Source organism: Anarhichas minor, unplaced genomic scaffold, assembly GCF_050575085.1.
Source record: "Anarhichas minor isolate MPS153535 unplaced genomic scaffold, ASM5057508v1 ptg000021l, whole genome shotgun sequence".
Taxonomy (NCBI): domain Eukaryota; kingdom Metazoa; phylum Chordata; class Actinopteri; order Perciformes; family Anarhichadidae; genus Anarhichas; species Anarhichas minor.
This window is the reverse complement of record NW_027466467.1, coordinates 3,923,905-3,941,947: the sequence shown is the minus strand read 5'-3', so window position 1 is coordinate 3,941,947 and position 18,043 is coordinate 3,923,905. Positions and strand designations below refer to the sequence as shown.

Genomic DNA, 18,043 nt, shown 5'->3' with positions numbered 1-18,043 from the left:
AATATTTTATGAGAAAAAGTCTAACATTGAGATAAAAAATATTGACTACTCTATCGTAATATTTTTTTACATTTACGTAATATTATGACTTATGTTCATTCTTTATTAAAAGACAAATAAGCACCAATTTAAGAATCAGAAAACCTCAGTCACCTCATGCATCTTGTAATGACACCACTGAATCATTTTACTATCTCTTTAGTTGAGCTTTTGTTTTTGCTTTTGTTTTTTAGCCGTTTCCGCTTGTATTCTCGTTAACTCTGTCCAGCTTGATTGGCCGTTTGATTGACAAGTTGATGGACCGCTCCCTTTAACGAGCTATCCACTGATGCCCCGCCTACTCCGCTGTGATTGGACAAGTGGAGATCGGTCGGGGACAAAAACTTAATTTAGAATGACTTTAGGATCCAGAAGTGGAAACGTACAGGAGGTCACGTGCTTTATGACTAATGCCTACATTTAAATGAGAAAGAGACGAGAACATCCCTCAGCAGCAAAGGAAAAGTACAGTTTTGGGGGAAATAGCATAAGTATCTGATAGCAGTTAAATAAGTAGTCCTACATTTATTTCTCAAGTACTAGTAAAAGTTGTAGGTACTTTATTCTTACATTCCTCTTTAATTCAGAGGGAAATATTGTAGTTTTTACTCAACTACATTTGTTTGACAGCTTTGGTTACTATTTAAAACATATGATGAGCCGATATAATATCATTGTTATAGATCTAACTTCCCAACAACATTAAAATTCCAGTTACCGTTAAAATAAATATAACACAGGATTAAAACATGTGATATCTATATCAGATGTGAGACGACTCTGTATTGGAGATATTAATCTTTGTAGGAAGCAGACAAACAGACTTTGCTAAAGTAAACAGTGGTGGAGGAAGTACTCAGTTCATTTACTCAAGTACAAGTAGCAGTACAACTGTATAAAATACTACACTACAAATAAAGAAAGTCCTGCATTCAAAATGTAAAAGTGCAGAAGTATTAGCAAAAGTACAAACATAATGCAGAATGACTGCAGCTGTCACTGTTATACTACGATGTAGTTGTATTATTATTAATATTAATATGTAAGCTGTTGTCGTTGGTAAAGGTGGAGCTATTTGTAAGTACTTCATGTACTTTTTCTAGTTTAATCTGTAACAGACCACATTTTACACTCATCATATGTTTTGTGTAAAATCTTAATTTGAAAAGTAAAGTAATTAAAGTGGAGTAAAAAGTGCAGTTTTACTCTGTAATGTAGTAGAGTAGAAGTATAAAGTAGCATAAAAGTGAATCATCATGTACCTCAAGATTTATGGTTGTTTGTCTTCCGTCAAGATTTTGACTGAAAATATGATTTAGTCAAAACAACAGAAAGCAAACTCTTAATTTACTCCATTTTACTGAGTGATGGATTCATTTAATTTACAAATATATATTTTATAATTCGTCTCACAGATTTTATGTGTGAAAAAGTAAAAGTGATTTCTCACGTAGCTTTTATCCGACATCAAACACAATCTGACTGTTAATAGTGTGATTGTATTTATTCAGTTGTCCAACGCAGTAATTCTACAGACCTCGTCAGTCTTACCTGGTAATGAATCAATAATGTATATTATAATTGCAGTTGGTTATTACTTAAATACATTTAATGAACTGTTGAACAAACTGGGATCTTAACTTCAAGAGCTTATTTTTGACGCTTCGAGTCACAGCGGTGGAGACTTGAGTCATGAGACTGTTTTAACTTTAACATCTAAACATGTTTCCAAAAGTTCTTATCGTTGTATTTTTAGAGGTCTCACCTCTCACTGCTCTCATGCTGATGCTTCGTGAATGTTTTTCCTGCCTCAGAAACCACACAGTTATTTATAAATGAAAATGTTTTAATATGTAGAAAAACAACAAGAAAGACGACACACACACACACACACACACACACACACACACACACTATACATAATGGATCCTACAGAAAAAAGAGGACGTGTGATTTCTACCGGGGACTTTGAACGCCTCGCGCTCTCTTCTTGTCGGCTCCAGTGAAGTGATCCGGGCTGAGGAGTCTCCCTGTGACGCTGCGCTCTGAGGAAACAGGCTGCACATCAAACAGTCTGTTCTCCTGACATCAGGCTCTGTGTCTCTTTGTTTGAGCTTCACAAACAGCAGCGATCAGTCCATCCCCCCGACGTCATGTTGTTTGTACGACTGAGAGACCAGACTCCCTGCAGAGGAACACAGACACTATTTACACAATATTCTCCTGAAGATTAACTGTGAATCCTCAAATGAAAAACTGAATTTGAATAAATCTCAAATCTCAAATAGACAGCCAGATAGCGGTAGCTAGTTAAAGCCAAGTGACAGAAGAAGGGTGGAATCATGTGTACTCCTCTGTCTCTAGATAGTCAGTCAAATGTCTGATCCACAGAGGAATGTCGTACTCACCACTCCGCTTAAACACTTTATCTTTTTAACGTTTCATTCACTAATTCATTCTAATCACTTCTACTGTTAAAGCTACTATTCATAAAACTCGATACTTCCTGCTTTTAATGTGAAAGATCTGTGCAGGAAGTGTTGGTTTCATTGAGAGAAGAGATTATATTAAAGGAATAGTTCAACATTTTGGGAACTAGACTTCTTCTCTTTTCTGAGACGTTCAGATGGAAATCAATCACGTCTGTGTGTTACAGCAGGACGGGGTTAGCCTAGCTTAGCATAAATGACAAACAACAGCCTCCTGAAGTCTTGTCGTCTAAGTGACGTTGCCAGGTTTGGTACCACCGTGCAGAGACTGGCTTGTATCTGGCTACTGTATCTGTTTTGTCCTACAATATAAAATATTTGAGTAAATACCCCACTAACGGATTCTGAAGCTTTTAAGTGTCTTAAAAAAGGCGGTTGCTGACAAGTGAAGAACACTAATCCTGTCATGTGACCGTATTGTTTTACTTCTGCCAATTGCATTGACCCTTAAAAAAATACACGAAAGTGGTGTTCATTTGTGAAGATGAACAAAATGTGTAAATATCATAAACGTGTTTTGCCATGACCTTATTTTTAACTAAAATCCAAGAGAAAAATCCCTTTTTTTTTTACGCTGCACAGAAGCAGAGTCAAGACCTCCAGCACGACTCCAACAAAACCACAAACTTTTCATTTTGTGTAACAGATTCATATCGATCTTCTCGTCTCACTTTCACAAAGAAAGCAAACATGATGATTTTCCAAAATGTGGAACTATTCCTTTAAGAACAATTTACATTACATGTTTTGTCTTCAGATTTCTCAAGTGGCTTCGTAACGTAACGTTAGAGAACTAAACGTCTAATCTGGTACGGACAGACCAGTGTTGTGTTGATATGAGTTAGTCTTATTATTAATAATGTAGTCCTCTTCATAATAACCTATTACTCTTGTATACTTGACATATGCTGTACATATATATATACTGCACATCTGCATGTAGGATGAGTTGTGTCTCTCACACACACACACACACACACACACAACAAGCCCAGGGAGCGAGGTGGGTGGGAGTGGGAGCAGGAGGGTCAAAGGCCAAGCAGGAAGTGGATGTAGACGAGCCAGCTAGCCCGCGGTGGGAAACAAGCTTCACCATCGCACCGTCAGCCACGTCAACACCCGTCTGCCAACTACAGTCCAACTTCACCAAAGTTTTAAAATGATGAGGAATGAGTCAGAGCGAGGCTGAGGTCAGCAGAGGTCATAAAGCCACAGTCTGAGGATCCTCATCACACCTCATGTATTTGTCTTGTTTGATATTTGAGTAGACACGTCCTGCATGTCTGATGAAGACATTTGTAAAGCCGCCTGCAGAGTTTCAGTCTCACTCTTTGGGAAAAGCATTGAGCCCAAAAGCTGAACTGTGAGCTATAATTTGAGCATGACAAAGGAACTAGAAGAAACATCTGCAGCTGGAAGGTTTGCCCGGTTTTTATCACTGTAATTACGTAACTTCCAAGGATGGAATGCATCTCCGGCAGTGCAGTGCTTCTCTATCTCTGTATCTGAGCTGGTGTCTTTGTTTGAGTACACGCGGTAGCCTTCAGCACACAAACACACAGCCCACACATTAAAGGGTTCACACAAGGTAGATTTCAGAGAGAATTCAAAGTATTGCAAAATGAATCAAAACGTCTCAGCGACTGCAGAGCGTCTACTTCCAGGAAAAAGAAGAAATAAAACGAAATAGTGGAAAACATAACATTTATCTTGTAGATTGTACGATTGAGAACAAATGTATTCATCATTACTTTCCCTTTAACATGATGATGAAATCAAAACCAGTGTTTAATAATAAAAAACAATCTAAACTATGAGAATATAACATTTTAGCTCCATCCCACCGATCCCTGTAACCACATTGTGTAGCTCATCATGTCCTCATTACACGACACAGGAACGTTCCTCTCGTGAAACAGAACAGTCAAAGATGTTCATCGTTGTGTTTTTGAAGAATGAGCTCCGGACTAATAACGGGACAAGATGGCGTTTAATGAAACACGGGTCTGATACTCGGTGCTGATTGTGTGTTCTGGCCTCCAGACTGTGGCTTTACATCATGCAGGTCTGCGTCAGTGAGCTGTGTGGTTGGGGGGGTGCAGCAGTACAGGGAGACAGGCTGGTGAGGTGTCAGTCAGACGGAGCAGAGCTCACAGACCGAGCAGCAGCAGCAGCAGCAGCAGCAGCAGCATGGCCGGTGGCGTTCTTACCTGAGGCCAGGCCCCCCTCTGCCCTGCCCTTCATCCCTCCTCCTCCTCCTCCTCCTCCTCCTCCTGGGCCAGAGCTGCCCAGGGCCTCCGTGGGGAAGGAGGGCCGTTCGCCCCTGTAGGGCTTGGGCCTGAAGGCGAAGTCTTTGTCTTTACCTTTGGAGCCTTTGGGCCGGCCGGCTGTCTTCTTCTTGGACTTGCCGTCCCCCTTCACTCCCAGTAGAGGGTGCACCTCTGAGGGGAGGGAACGCAAAATCTGATTAGGATTTGTTTCGGGATAAATTCTGTACTTGTACTAAAATTGTCTCACACTGTAAATTCATCATAATGTACATTTCCATTATGGTTGGGCAATTATATTGGCAACACATTGCTAAGTGAGAGCCGCTTCTCAGCGGGCAAAAAACTGTGTGAAGAGACGGCATGTTGTCACATCCGACTCTGTGAATTAAGGATTTATTTTGACCAAACCACAGTCAGTGAATGTTGGAACAGTGGAAGAACAAACTACGGTGGTTTTGTTGAGTTTTATTTTGTTTCTGTCGAGTTTGCATGAAGTGTGTTTTACGATGAGTTAACAAGGCAAAGAAGCTGGCCTTAGTTTGGTGAAAGAGAGAAACCTGAAGGTTTACGGTTGAATATTTCTGTTTAATAGGGGTAATATGTTTAAGAAGCTTATTTCTGCTATAATCCAAAATCCAAAGAAAAACATTGGCTATTTGTAGAGGGAACCAGTGTGATGTTAACTTCAGTAGATGGCCTACTAAAGTACATCCCTCCTGCAGCATCTTATTGCATCTCCTGTGTGTATTAGTTGTTGCGTTGCTCTCTCACCGTCACTGGGCACCCCCTGCAGTTCGATGGTGGTGGTGCGAGCCTTCTTCTTGGCCGGGCCTCCTTCAGACGAAGGCTGCCGCTGCTTCTTGTCGCCGCCGGTCAACGCGTCCTCCGGGGCAGCGGTCTGGACCGTGGAGTCCGGCGGGGGGCCGAAGGGGTTTTCCTCTGGATCCTCCACCTCGGGGGCGATGGGCAGGTACAGCAGCGCCTTATAGTCCTCCAGCTCCTCATCGCTGCACGACACAAAACACAGACAAGAACACGATCAGCACCAAGTTTCAGTTACGACACTTGAGACTAAAAGGTTTTGATGGTTCAGGGTTCAGATCAGGGTGACGTGGATCCGATCAGATCTGGTGTAGTAATCTGGATCATTTCTCACCTGCTGCAAAAAGCAACTATGGGGTCAACGGTGGTGACGTCCACCTCCTCATCCTCTGCAGCGTCGGCACCTGTAACACGAGAACCAGTTACACCAGTAAGACCAGTACGTCTGACATGAAACCAGGGATGTCGCATTCTCATGGGGTAAATGCAGATGTTTTAGATTTAACAGGAAACGAATCAACGAAAGTGAGAATTTGGATTGCAACAAAAATAATGTATCTTAACCCTAACCAGGTGAAAGCTAAATGTTTTCCCAAAGATTTTATTTGTATTTGTTTTGCAGAGATGTTTCACCTCCATCCACGGGTTTATTTAATGTTTCACGCTGTGAGTAACTCTTCAAAGTCCTCTATGCATTGCATTGTGGGACAGAATAAAACCCTGCGTGTGTTCTCTACCTGTCTGCTCGGGTTCACTCTTGTCTTCGTCCTCGATGTCGAACTCGGACTCTCGCTCCTCGTACTCCACGTTCTCGTCCAGCTCTTTGAAGTCCGGAGCGAAAGCGCTCCAGTTTTCCTGCAGACAAAACCAACCAGTCGCACGTCGATCACACCGTCACACGGTTTTTACATCTTATATTCTGAGTGTCAGAGACAGTATCATCCATCTGTGACAAAGTTCATTCATGTACATCCAGCCTTTATTGTCTACATACCACTTGGTTCTGAGCCCAGATGGACACCACTCCACTGGAGATGGAGGCGATAATCGGACGGACAGGATGCCACTGGAGGGAGGTCAAAGGTCAGATTTGGGTAAATGATCTGATTGTAAACAACACAGTTTCTCAAATAACTGAAAATACATAGACGTGAAGTGTTGCGTCATTGTTAAAATCTCGACGCAGTTTATTCTAAATAAGTTACATCCTTACAGCCACATCCAGCAGCAGCTCTCCTCTGGTTCCGTGGAGGATCTTCACCAGGTTGCCGATGCTCTTCTCCCAGATGTAGAGGGCGTGCTGCCTGGCTGAACCGGCCACGATGTACTCGCCGTCACCAGAGAAACAGCAGCGCTTCCACGGAGTCCTGAACACAGAAAACACAGGAAACAGGACATGAACGAAAGGAGATCAGAGGAAAAGTTGGACACAGCACTACGGAATGTAACGCAACAGCTTGACATCTTTTTCTTGGACCATTTTTCACGCAAACAGCTGACAAACTCAGGCGGCAACCTCCGGTTCTACAGAGTGAAGCCGATGCGGAAGTGTCTTAAAATGTGCATTATCTCTACTGACCACCAGGGGGCGACTCCACTGGTTGTATAGAAGTCTATGAGAAAATGACTCTACTTCTCTCTTGATTTATTACCTCAGTAAACATTGTAAACATGAGTTTATGGTCTCAATCTCTAGTTTCAAGTCTTCTTCAAAACAGCATGATGTTCATTTAGTACATTATGGTCCATTTAGAGTCAAACAGACCATAAAGCAGATTATGCTTTAGGGCGGGCTTACTGTGATTGACATGTCGCTGCCGCTACCAGAAATGTATACGGCATTCCAAATATGGTCACTTCTGTTCATTAGTTGCAAAAACAACAACATGGAATCCAAGATGGTGATGGCGAAATCACCGAACTCAAGGCTTCAAAACATCAGTCCACAAACCAATGGATGACGTCATGATGACTACACCTTACAGTCTACGGTCAAACTGAAAGGAAGCTCTGCAATGCTCAAGTCAACATACCTGTTTACCAGGTCCTGCAGTTTCTGCATGGGCTCAGGCTCACCGTCTCGGCCACAGGTCAGTATCTCCCGGCCATCGTACACCCTGATGATCCGGTCTGCTGTGTTTATGAGGAAGCAACTGCGCAGAAAAGAGGAGAGGTGAACAAGAGAAAGAGTGAGGGGGGGAGAAAGCACAGGAAGAGCTTTGCTGTCACAGCTGGGGCTTTAAAAGTAAGTGCTGTCTTCTGTGGATCATGTGTACATACTGTAATATGGATCTGTGCATCAACATGGAATCATTTAGATTGTGTGACAGAGCAAAGAGAACTCCATGTGGACTAGAGCCTAGGGGTGTCGCTTTATCTTGATCAAGCTGATAGTGAATGCTCAGAGCGTCCTCTGCTGGATCACAAGGTACACTACTTCAAACCGTCTGCACCGCTTATAGACGGTACATTGTTAATGTGAACAGGTCATTGCAGATCTTATATTGACCACAGCCTGATGTTAAATGCATTGTGTAGTCCAGATGTTCAAACATAAAGGATCTCGATACCGAAAGACTTCCTGTTGCCGCTCACCTGCCCTTGCGTGCAAATTCAATTGATTTGATGGCAGTGGTGTTGCTGGTGCCAGTTGTCACTCTGAAGGAAGCCACCAGCTCCTGAGTGTTTGTGTTCAACACCAGAATCTGCAAAACAACAGACAGAGGGAGACATGTGTGAGTGAAGTGGAGAGATATTCACACATGTTTTGGTTTTCATTTAACCTTTATTTCATCTGATCCACGGGATAATAATGCAGGTGAAAGTAGATGCAGTCTGTGTGGAGGTCTGTTATCTGCGAGTGTCTGTTTATATTCTATCTCTGGACATTTTCTCATTTTAGATCTACAACTTAAAGCGCTTGGCTTTTTCCCTTCTATAAAATTCATATTTACCGTTTCTGTCTAGAAATACAGTCACGTGACTGAAAGGTGCGCTGTGAATGAAGTGTTGTCTCACCTTTCCTTTGGCGTTGCCAGTGTAGATGTACTCCCCCCGCCTGTCAAAGGCCGCCACCACATTCAGGTCCGAGTCGTCGTCAACAGGCAGGACGACGTGTTTGGAGTCTGACAGAGTGAGCAGCACCGGGGCCGACTTCATGGGACACACCAGCACCTTGTCCCTGGATCACAAACATCATTTCTTGTAAGTTCAAAGTAGCTAAGTGTATTAACTTAACTTACGACTGATTAAAAAGGTAAATTAAACTGTAAATTAAATCCTGTGATGTCAAACTCATCAGATGAAATAACGGACAGACGGGCGCTCTCGGGTCACTCACATGTCTCTGGGGTGGCACTGCAGCTTCAGGATCGGTGACGGGAAGCGGAACCTCTGGTCACAGTCTCCCGTCAGGACGTCCCACTGAGAGACAATGTTGTCTGTGGAGGCACTCACCAGCTTGTGACCGTCACGACTCCAGCTGCACACACACAAATATATATATATAAATACACCATTCATCATTAAAATGTTATTGGACATGACGTGTGCATGTAGTTTAGGATGAAGCAGGTGATAGGTGGATGTGTCTGAGTGTATCGCACCATAAAGAGCAGACCGGGTGGATGTGTGCGCTGATGATTTTGGCGATGCCCCGCGTGAGGAAGTCCCAGATGACGATGCGTCCGTCGTTGCAGCCCACAGCCAGCAGGGTGCCCCAGCGGTTGAAGGTGCAGGTGAGGGCCATACTGATACAGTCCAGAGTGCCATCTGCCTCCTAAAAACACACACAATAAAAACAAACCAGAGAGTTGCATCAGTCCGGGAGCTTCACATAGGAATGTATAACTTGATGAAGAGCTGGTGGCTTACCTCTGGATAGTTCTGCCCGAATGACTCTATGAGAGAAATATCAAAGATACAATGATGAGAAACATTCAACGAGAAAAAGTAACATTCATACAGGATGGACTTAAGGGCCAGTCGACTCAGAAACACAACCTCCCACTAGTTCAATCCTCATCAACATGGTACAGATATTCTGTGTGGTGCGGCCGAGTGCATGGAATAGCAGTAGAGTCAAGGATGTTTTCATTTATACAGAGATAACGTTTACTAATCTGAGATTAAAGTCAAATGTTCATTCCAAACACATCAGGAAATAAGATCGAGTACGTTCAACACTTCAACTATAAACTTCAAACAATTAAGTAGAATATTCACCAGAAAGAAGCAGGAAATTATCCATGAGTAAAGTGAGAGAAATCCTGACGTTTAATCCAAAGTCTGAGCCAGTAATTCATAAGAAAGAACTGTGTGGACATTTACAAGGAAAAAAAACATTTACTTATTTTTACATTAAAGAATTCCCCAACAAATAGGGTGAAGCAGCAAATGTACACGATGACTTGAAACGTGTCCTTTAGATATTCTGAAATTTCTTCTCCAACAAACTGAAATTAAATAAATTCAGGTCTAAAGATGCCCTTAATGAGAACACTTAGAGAAATTAAACAGATGTTATTTCTCTGATGATTCCCTTTTCTTTCTATGTTTACAGATGAGAGACCGGTAATAGACATCGTACTAACAGTCTTATTTCCGTATAAAATCAATCCTCACATGTGTAACTCAGTAACTACTTGGACTTGTCAAAACTAGACTAGTTTAAAAAGTATTATTCTATTTCTGACTCAAAAATCAGATCAGATTCAGAAATCAGAAATCAGAAATCAGATTGATCTCACTGCTTTTCCTCCATCCAGATCATAACAAACCAGCTGTAGATAAACAAACAAAAACATTTTAGACATGTCAAACCTGGACTACATTAGCATACAAGACTGTTTAAAAAACAATTATTAGGCTTGAAATTTATTTAAGACTTCATTATTTTTATGGTTTCCATGTTTTTCTTTAATCCATTTTGCATTGTTACTTTCTTTCCATCATCATGTTCCTGAATATAAACAGTTACTCGCTGTCATATGAACCAGCTGTGTGTTGATTTTATCAACATAAAATAACGGCACGAGCTTCGTAGCCTTGTTGTAATAAATAATAAATATGATAAAAGATAACACGACGTAAAGTAACGGTCTGTAGTTCCTCGTGAGTTAACATTTAATTCAAATAACGCTACAATGAGAGACAATGTATGAAGCTAACGTTAGCCTAAGAGCTAAATCTGCTATTATTATTATTATTTTAACATAAGTTTAAAAGTTACATACACACTCAGACAGATACGTTAGGAACACGTGTAACGTTTAACATAGATTAACAGTGTGGATCTACTAATACATTTATTTTTATTTGACTCGTCGTTTCGGTTGATGGTAGCATTGCTAGGCTAACGTGCAATGCTAACCACAACAAGTACACAGTGTTAGCATGTTAGCATGTTCTATGTGAAAAAGTCAGGTTCGTTGAGAACAAAGACGAATTAATTATAATTACCGAGCAGCTCTAGATTCATTGTTGGACGACTGAAGACTCAACGACTTGATTTCACAGATTTCTCACTAGTTTTCACTCGTATTTACTTCTGCTTCATGTACCGGGCAGACTGGCGCCGAGCCTCCAGTGAGGACCCCAAACAAGGCGTCCTACAATATGCCTGAACAAAAATAAAAACGACGTTAAGATATAATAATAGAAAGTACATTTTCCTAAGTATTGTACTTGTGTACAGTTTTTAGGTGCTTTTCAGTTTTTAGTTTCCTTATTTGAGTATTTCCATTTCACGCTAGTTTATCAGTGACTAGTCAACATGCAAGTTTAGGTTATTGATACAAAATATAAATTAACAAACATATTAGGTGAGATAAAGGTAAGAATCAACGTTTTTAAAAAATGAGTCTGAATTTGGAATTTAAATAAAGTAAATACATTTAAATGTATTTTATGTCTCTTTTATTTAGTGTATCCACATTGATTTTATCTTTGTCCATTTTTATGTAATAATGTATTTATATTATTTTGAATTAGTTTATTTTAGATTCTGTTCCGCTCTCAAAATACAATCCTATTTCTATTTTATCATCTGTGAATGTACATGACAGTTATTTTATTTTATTTTATTCTATTCTATTCTATTCTATTCTATTCTATTTTATTTTATTCTATTCTATTCTATTCTATTCTATAGTGAATGTAAATTGCTGCCAACATCACTGCAGCACTTGACCCTTGACTATTTCTACTATCTATAACTTTATGGTCCCGGTCTATATGTGACTCAATACAGGCCTGTGTGTGTGTGTGTGTGTGTGTGTGTGTGTGTGTGTGTGTGTGTGTGTGTGTGTGTGTGTGTGTGTGTGTGTGTGTGTGTGTGTGCAGCACATGCCACTTTACACGTGAGTCTCCCTTTCCATCTCCATCATAGATCAGAAACATTAATGTCACATAGTACACACAGTGTTCTGGTGATGCAATGTCCGGAGCTGGATCCTGAGCTGGAACCGGAGTTGGATCCGGAGCTGGAACCGGAGCTGAAGCTGCATCAACCGCCCACACGCGACTTCCGGTTTTCACAATAACGGTCCGAAACAAATTAGCTTGAGGTTATGAAAACAGCCAGAGTGGCATCTTTTACTGTGGAATCAAACAGCAGCCATTGATCGACGAATGCTAGAAAAAAGTATAAGTACTTATTTCCTAATTATAAAAGCAGACTTAACAAAAATAATACTGAAACAGTTCCGGTCATGTCTATGTATTTTAGACATTGTGTAAACGCACTGAATTTGTCTGAACTTCAGTTTCCTCCACAGAAAAATTCGACTTTATTGGCAGAAGAGTCTTGTCGTCCCAAGATGTGTCAGTTTTTATTTTTATGAAGATTTGTTCAACGCTTCTTTCTTTATCGGAGGCACTACGGATGATATGTCTCCAAAACTAGGCAACTCTCACCAAAACAAAAAAATCATAAATAGCACTGAGGAGAAGAGGGGGAAATATATTTTTTTATTTAAAGGGTGAACTGTCCCTTTAGATTGCATTTTAAATGTATAACTTTAATTGGTACAAAGTAATTTTTTTACAATGTTTAATTATTACTTTTACCTGAATACTTCCACCTCTAACACTCACTTTATCACCTTGAAGTAGTCCACCTCATCACTGAGAAGAGCTTTAATTTGAAGGGACTAAACGGAAGTCCCGTGCGTTGTTGTGTGTGTACTTTGACAGTGTGTGTGTGTGTGCGTGTGTGTATATATCTGTGTGTGTCTATTGAAGGCGCCACGTCGGCAGAACCAGCAAAGAGAGCTGAAAAGAGAGCTGCGTAGCTCCGTGTGTGTGTGCGTGAGGAGAAGTTATAAAAGCAGCGGGTTCATTTTGACTTTAATTGAGTTTTTAACGCGATAACACCGCGAAAAACCAACGAAGAAGAAGACGGCATTAACAGTCAGAGCAGCAGGTTTCCACTTGCAGAGAGAAAACAGTGTTTCAAGGCACAGTTTAGGTTTAGGGAGCTGAAACAGAAGCTGTCTCAAGTTTCTCTGCCAGGTGTGTTTGAGGCAGAAGCACTGGGAACAATGGTGAAGGTAAGAACCAACCGGCATCCTTATTAATGTTAGAATAAGTAGAAATGTGCTTCATAAACTGTGTGTGTGTGTGGGGGGGGGGTTGTTATAACAGCATGGCTGTGTGACCAGTTCTTCAGCTGCAGGCTGTTCGAGTGATGATGTGGAGTTTGAATATGGTTTTATTTTATGAGTGTGAAACGTGGCCTCTTCTTCTCTGAGAACAGTATCTGTGCAGCAGCTTTTAAACGAGGCGTCACAGCTTCCTGTGAATGTTGCTCAAACTCTCATCCAGCAAATCCTCATTTAATTAAACTAAAACACACATTTTCTGACGTTAGGTTTTTATCAGAGCTGGATCAACAGACCCCCTTTCTGTGGGTCACAAGAAGAACCGACATGGGGGTGGGGTGGTGGTTTATATTAAAGGAAATGGTCTATTTTTAAACGTGTGATATGGACATTGATTTTGAAGCCTCTACGTGTCGTTTCATAATCGAAGCGTCACAGTTTAGCTGCAGTTCCTCGCCTGTAATAAGGAGGCCTCATATGAAGGGTCACAGGTCATAAAGGGTTAAAACCACTGACCCACAGAGACCTGGACACCAGTCAGAAGGGCCTGTAAAGCTATTTATTATACTTTATCTATTTATATTCTGTCAATCGAAACATAAAACGTGAACGAAAAGGCCAGTTTGTGTCATGATTCCATCTTCAGTGGCTTAAAAAGTGAAAATGTATGAACACAAATGTATAAACTGAGCTCCCTGGGTCACATTAATTAAATATTTATATATATTTATATGTGATAAGTATGTCAGATATTTAAATATGACTCCAGCCGGTTAGACAGGTTTGTTTTATCCGTCATGCAGTTGAAGTAGATTGTCTCGCACTGAATGACAGGGTTTGAAATAGTTTTCTCTTTCATATATCTATCTATCTATCTATCTATCTATCACACACACACACGACATCAATTCAGTGTCAATGGATTCCTGTGAGACTTTAGTGACAAGAGCACAAACCCAGTGTGAGGTTCAGTCTGTAGTTTATGTCTAGGACTGGATTAAAGTGTTTATATTCAGACTGTACATACATTTACTAAAGTGGCCTCCAATAAGTCATCATCATGTGCTGGCTTTTACATGTTTAATGCTAACACGATACTTTAGTCGAGATTAGATGTCACAGGACCAGAAATATAGTTGTCAAAACAAATACCAGTGAAATTCCATGATTCTTGTTACTCAATTCGATACCACAAAGCTATAAATCTCTTCTACATAATACATATCTTCTTCTTATACAGTCCTTTTACAATATTACATTTGAACACATCAATGTTAACGTTATAATTAACTTAGCCCAATACTAATTTTTACTGAATAGAGCCTGAACGCAGCATAATGTACCTCAATGCAACCTCTGTTTGTTAGCTGTTAGCTCCTTTAGTTAGCCAAGCAGCTAACCGCTAACATTAACTAGCTCTCCTGATGATTTCAATAAAGATTTTTTTTTTTTCGCTTTTCTTGTGACGTCCCTCCTACAGATTGTCAGAAAGATGCTAGTATGAGTTAAGCTATAAAAACACTGGATCCTACATTTCCCACAATGCAGCTGGACAACATCTTTCATTAGACCCTTCCTGCCAATAAACAACCAACGTCTTCCAAACTCCACACCACCAGTTTATAAGACAGGCTTTATTTGAAATTAAACTTCGGTGAGTTTAAACTGAGACTACCCTGATGACATCACTCTGACATCATTGGGTTTCATCAGCCCCTTTAAATGATGTTCTAAATGTATGAAATACAGGATTAAATTTACAAAATTGTGATTGAAATATCTGATCAAAGAAGAACAAGATTATGAAGATGGTGTATGTATGTCGCATATCTAAGTGTTACGGTTTGATACACCGGCATGTACTGAACGTATTAAAAGTAGAGAAACGGTGTGAAAGTTGTCGTATTCGGAGTAAAGAGTCTGTTTGTTTTTTCTGTTTTGCAGAATGTGAACAGCGTTATCGTGGAGCCTCAGCCTGGGACCAGCATGGCCCCGGACGAAGCTGAACCCTTCGACAGCGAGCCCACAGAGGGTAAGCGGCGAGCTCCCAAAGGGTGTGGCTAAACGCTGGAACACCAGCGGGGAATATGGTGCAATCCGTGCTCACATGTTGCTGCTGCTATTTCAGAAAGTGTTGGTTTTGCCAGGGGAGTTAGTCTGTTTGTGCAACAGCTGCTATTTGTGTCGCCGGGACACTTTGCAACGGTTTAGTCTCCTGCTGCTCTCGGTAAACATCACTGTTAGCGTTGTTCTGTTGTCGGTGTCTTCTGATGACTGTTTACTAAACTAGTAGAGGGGTTGTTAAGAAAGAGATGTTAAAGTACCAATTACACCCCAAGATATAGAAGTCATCTGGTCCAGACTGAAATATCTCAACAAGTATTTCATGTATTGTTATGAAATTTGGTACATTCATGGTTCCCAGAGGATGAATCCTATAAGTATTTAATGTCGATGACTTTTGTTTATGTCCAAATAGCTGCAGAACTACAGACATTTCCCATCAGCCTCTGCTGTACTTTGTGTTTTTTGTGCTAATTAATTAGCAAATGTTAGCAAGCTAACATGCTAAACTAGGGATGGTGAGCAGGGAAAACGCAACATTATACCAGCTAAACATTAGCATGTTAGCGTTGTCATTGTTAGCATATTAGCATTTTGGTTACCACAAAGCACCGCTGTGCCTCAGTTCAGCCTCACGGGTGTCTTGCAAGAGTCGTGTTAAATTGAACTCACGAGTTCGGTGGGTTGGTCTTAATCCGGAGTTTACACCTGATGCGAGACAGCAGTGTCTCCTTCAGTCAGGAGCACAGCTTCTCCTCTCTGGGAGCCGACACCACGCTGCTGGAGGCCCGGGCCGTATTGCCGGGCCCGCTGGAGGGAAGGGAGGCCCAGGAGAACCGGAACCAGGACTGAGAGGCTCCCTGTCAGACCTCTGCTGCTGTAAAATGAGAGGTTTTCTTTAGGGACTCTGGTACCTGGAAACACTGCCGCTTTTCCACAGGGACTAACAAAACCAGCACCATATGAAAGGATCCTTGTAGTAACTTTAAGAGTGTCCAGGAACTAAGCGGCATAGTTTTATTTATAGGTTAATTGTAGACATGTTTGCTTTTTGTTCACAGATCCCGGTAAGGACCACGTGGTGCCGGCTCCCGGCATTATGTGGCGGGTGACCGGCGGCCTCTTCAACGTCACCAAGGGGGTAGTGGGCGCCGCGGTGGGCGGGGTGGCCTGGGTGGGCGGCAAGAGCCTGGAGATCACCAAGTCGGCCGTGACCACGGTGCCCTCCATGGGGGTGGGGCTGGTGAAGGGCGGGGTGGCGGCCGTGGCCAGCGGCGTCTCCTCAGTGGGCTCGACGGTCGCAAGCAAAGTCTCGTTCACCTCCAAGAGGAAAGACAAGGCCGAGTGACGAGGAGGATGAAGACGACGACGACGACGATGATGATGATGATGATGGACCAACAAGGAGAGGCTGCCAGCTGATCTCTGTCTGCCAATCAAACACAGTGCCTTCTGATGCTTATTCCCGGTCTCGTCACCGTTCAGAGATCCAGACTTTTAATGCAAATACAGATTCAGTAATCCTACGACAACAAAGAATCTCCAGAATGCTGAGTCACTGAAACGCTCCATAAGAACTTCGTCATCTGACTTGGGGAGGATTTATGCGTCTGGAAGTGATCATCCGGCTCCAGGCGGGTCGTATGAACCGGGATGAATATTTCCATGTGTCTACAATCCAGACTGAGGCTCTCCTCTTTCCTCCTCTTCAGTCTTTTCCAAACCTACACATTAAGTGACATGTTTCAGAATTAAACGTGCTGTTTTAACTCCAAGGTATCGAAGTACTATTGAAATGTGTGTTGAGAATAAAATACAAATGTTTCAGCGTTTTGAGCGGACGGTTCGGCAACATCGTTCAGTCTACTGACCTACTTTAAACGGTTGGAGGAGCCTCGGGGAGTTTCCTTCACCCAGCAGCCCCGGAGCTGCATGTCGGAACACTTCTCTGAAATGTCTGGAGACAAATACTGGGCTCAGCTCTTTTTCCACAGCTATATTATTATTATTATTATTATTATTATTGTTAAAGTGTTTTGTTTTCGGTATGTGTGAAACGTCAAAATGCCGTGCTGGACCTTTTTTAAAGAATGTTTACTTTTTGTTTTCTAAAGATTTAAAGAGACATTGAGCAGCACTTGATTCATTGATGGTTGTTTTGAGAGGAAAAGTCCCCAATGTTGTCTGAACTGCTCAGTGATGGCTGAGCAGTACCTTTTAATCAGAAGGCGAACACTGTGCTGCGGTGCAGGCAACACTCGTGAACGTTTATATGCAATATCAGCATTTCAATGCAACTTTTGGACTGAATGGGAGCTGTTGCTGGTGGGACTAAACTATGTGAATTGTCTTGTTTGTGTTTTTGTTTCCCCCAATATATATCAATAAAGTAGTTTTGAAGTTTAAAGATGTCCGTGTGAAGTTTTCTGGTGATCAAACAAAAGTAGAAGAAATGCGAGTTTCTCTTAAAACAATTGCAAATATGATTTCAGTATCAAACATTGTTTACGAGCTTTTTTGCATCATATGTTGACACAGCTTCTTTGTGTCATCGTGTATGAAGAGAAACTCCTGTTGTAAATTACAAGTTAACGGTGCTCTCTGAATGCAAAAATGGGCATCCTTGAAGTCTAAAACAACGTTTTAATAATAATATTATGGAGAGTTAAATTCAGCATTGTTTACATCTGTGTTTACCGGCTTCTAGTCGTCTTCTTCACTGCCTTTGAGATTTCTGGACTTTGTAAGTTAGTCGATC

The 18,043-nt window shown here is 41.4% G+C and overlaps 2 protein-coding genes across 3 annotated transcripts; one reads left to right on the top strand and one right to left on the bottom strand.

Annotated features, from left to right (window-relative positions):
• Positions 1 to 1,864: 1,864 nt before the first annotated feature.
• On the bottom strand, positions 1,865 to 11,212 carry rbbp5 (retinoblastoma binding protein 5). Of its 2 annotated transcripts, XM_076096042.1 has the most exons (15): positions 11,081 to 11,212; positions 9,845 to 9,933; positions 9,494 to 9,519; positions 9,226 to 9,398; positions 8,961 to 9,101; positions 8,639 to 8,801; positions 8,216 to 8,325; positions 7,654 to 7,773; positions 6,834 to 6,987; positions 6,615 to 6,686; positions 6,358 to 6,475; positions 5,955 to 6,024; positions 5,570 to 5,805; positions 4,739 to 4,969; positions 1,865 to 2,224 (listed from the first exon to the last, which is right to left on the bottom strand). In XM_076096042.1, the coding sequence occupies exons 2-15, from the start codon at positions 9,867 to 9,869 to the stop codon at positions 2,172 to 2,174; spliced, it is 1,692 nt and encodes a 563-aa protein (XP_075952157.1). In that variant the 5' UTR covers positions 9,870 to 9,933; positions 11,081 to 11,212; the 3' UTR covers positions 1,865 to 2,171. The 2 variants fall into 2 exon arrangements, with proteins under 2 accessions (XP_075952157.1, XP_075952158.1); XM_076096043.1 differs by lacking the exon at positions 9,845 to 9,933 and having other exon boundaries at positions 11,081 to 11,206.
• A 1,645-nt stretch (positions 11,213 to 12,857) lies between these two features.
• LOC142954851 (transmembrane protein 263) lies at positions 12,858 to 17,692 on the top strand. Its single transcript, XM_076096133.1, has 3 exons — positions 12,858 to 13,170; positions 15,166 to 15,253; positions 16,347 to 17,692. Exons 1-3 carry the CDS (start codon positions 13,162 to 13,164, stop codon positions 16,631 to 16,633), a joined length of 384 nt encoding a protein of 127 aa, XP_075952248.1. The 5' UTR covers positions 12,858 to 13,161; the 3' UTR covers positions 16,634 to 17,692.
• Positions 17,693 to 18,043: the final 351 nt, after the last annotated feature.

What these genes read in the sequence shown, in the direction of transcription:
- rbbp5 (XM_076096042.1), bottom strand. Translation starts at nt 9,869, where the DNA reads ATGGATAATTTCCTGCTTCTTTCTG. An exon ending in CAGTGCCACCCCAGAGACAT is followed by an intron (nt 8,802 to 8,960) that starts GTGAGTGACCCG and finishes TTTGTGATCCAG; the next exon opens with GGACAAGGTGCTGGTGTGTC. An exon ending in GAATTTGCACGCAAGGGCAG is followed by an intron (nt 7,774 to 8,215) that starts GTGAGCGGCAAC and finishes TTTTCTGCGCAG; the next exon opens with TTGCTTCCTCATAAACACAG.
- LOC142954851 (XM_076096133.1), top strand. An exon ending in CGACAGCGAGCCCACAGAGG is followed by an intron (nt 15,254 to 16,346) that starts GTAAGCGGCGAG and finishes TTTTGTTCACAG; the next exon opens with ATCCCGGTAAGGACCACGTG.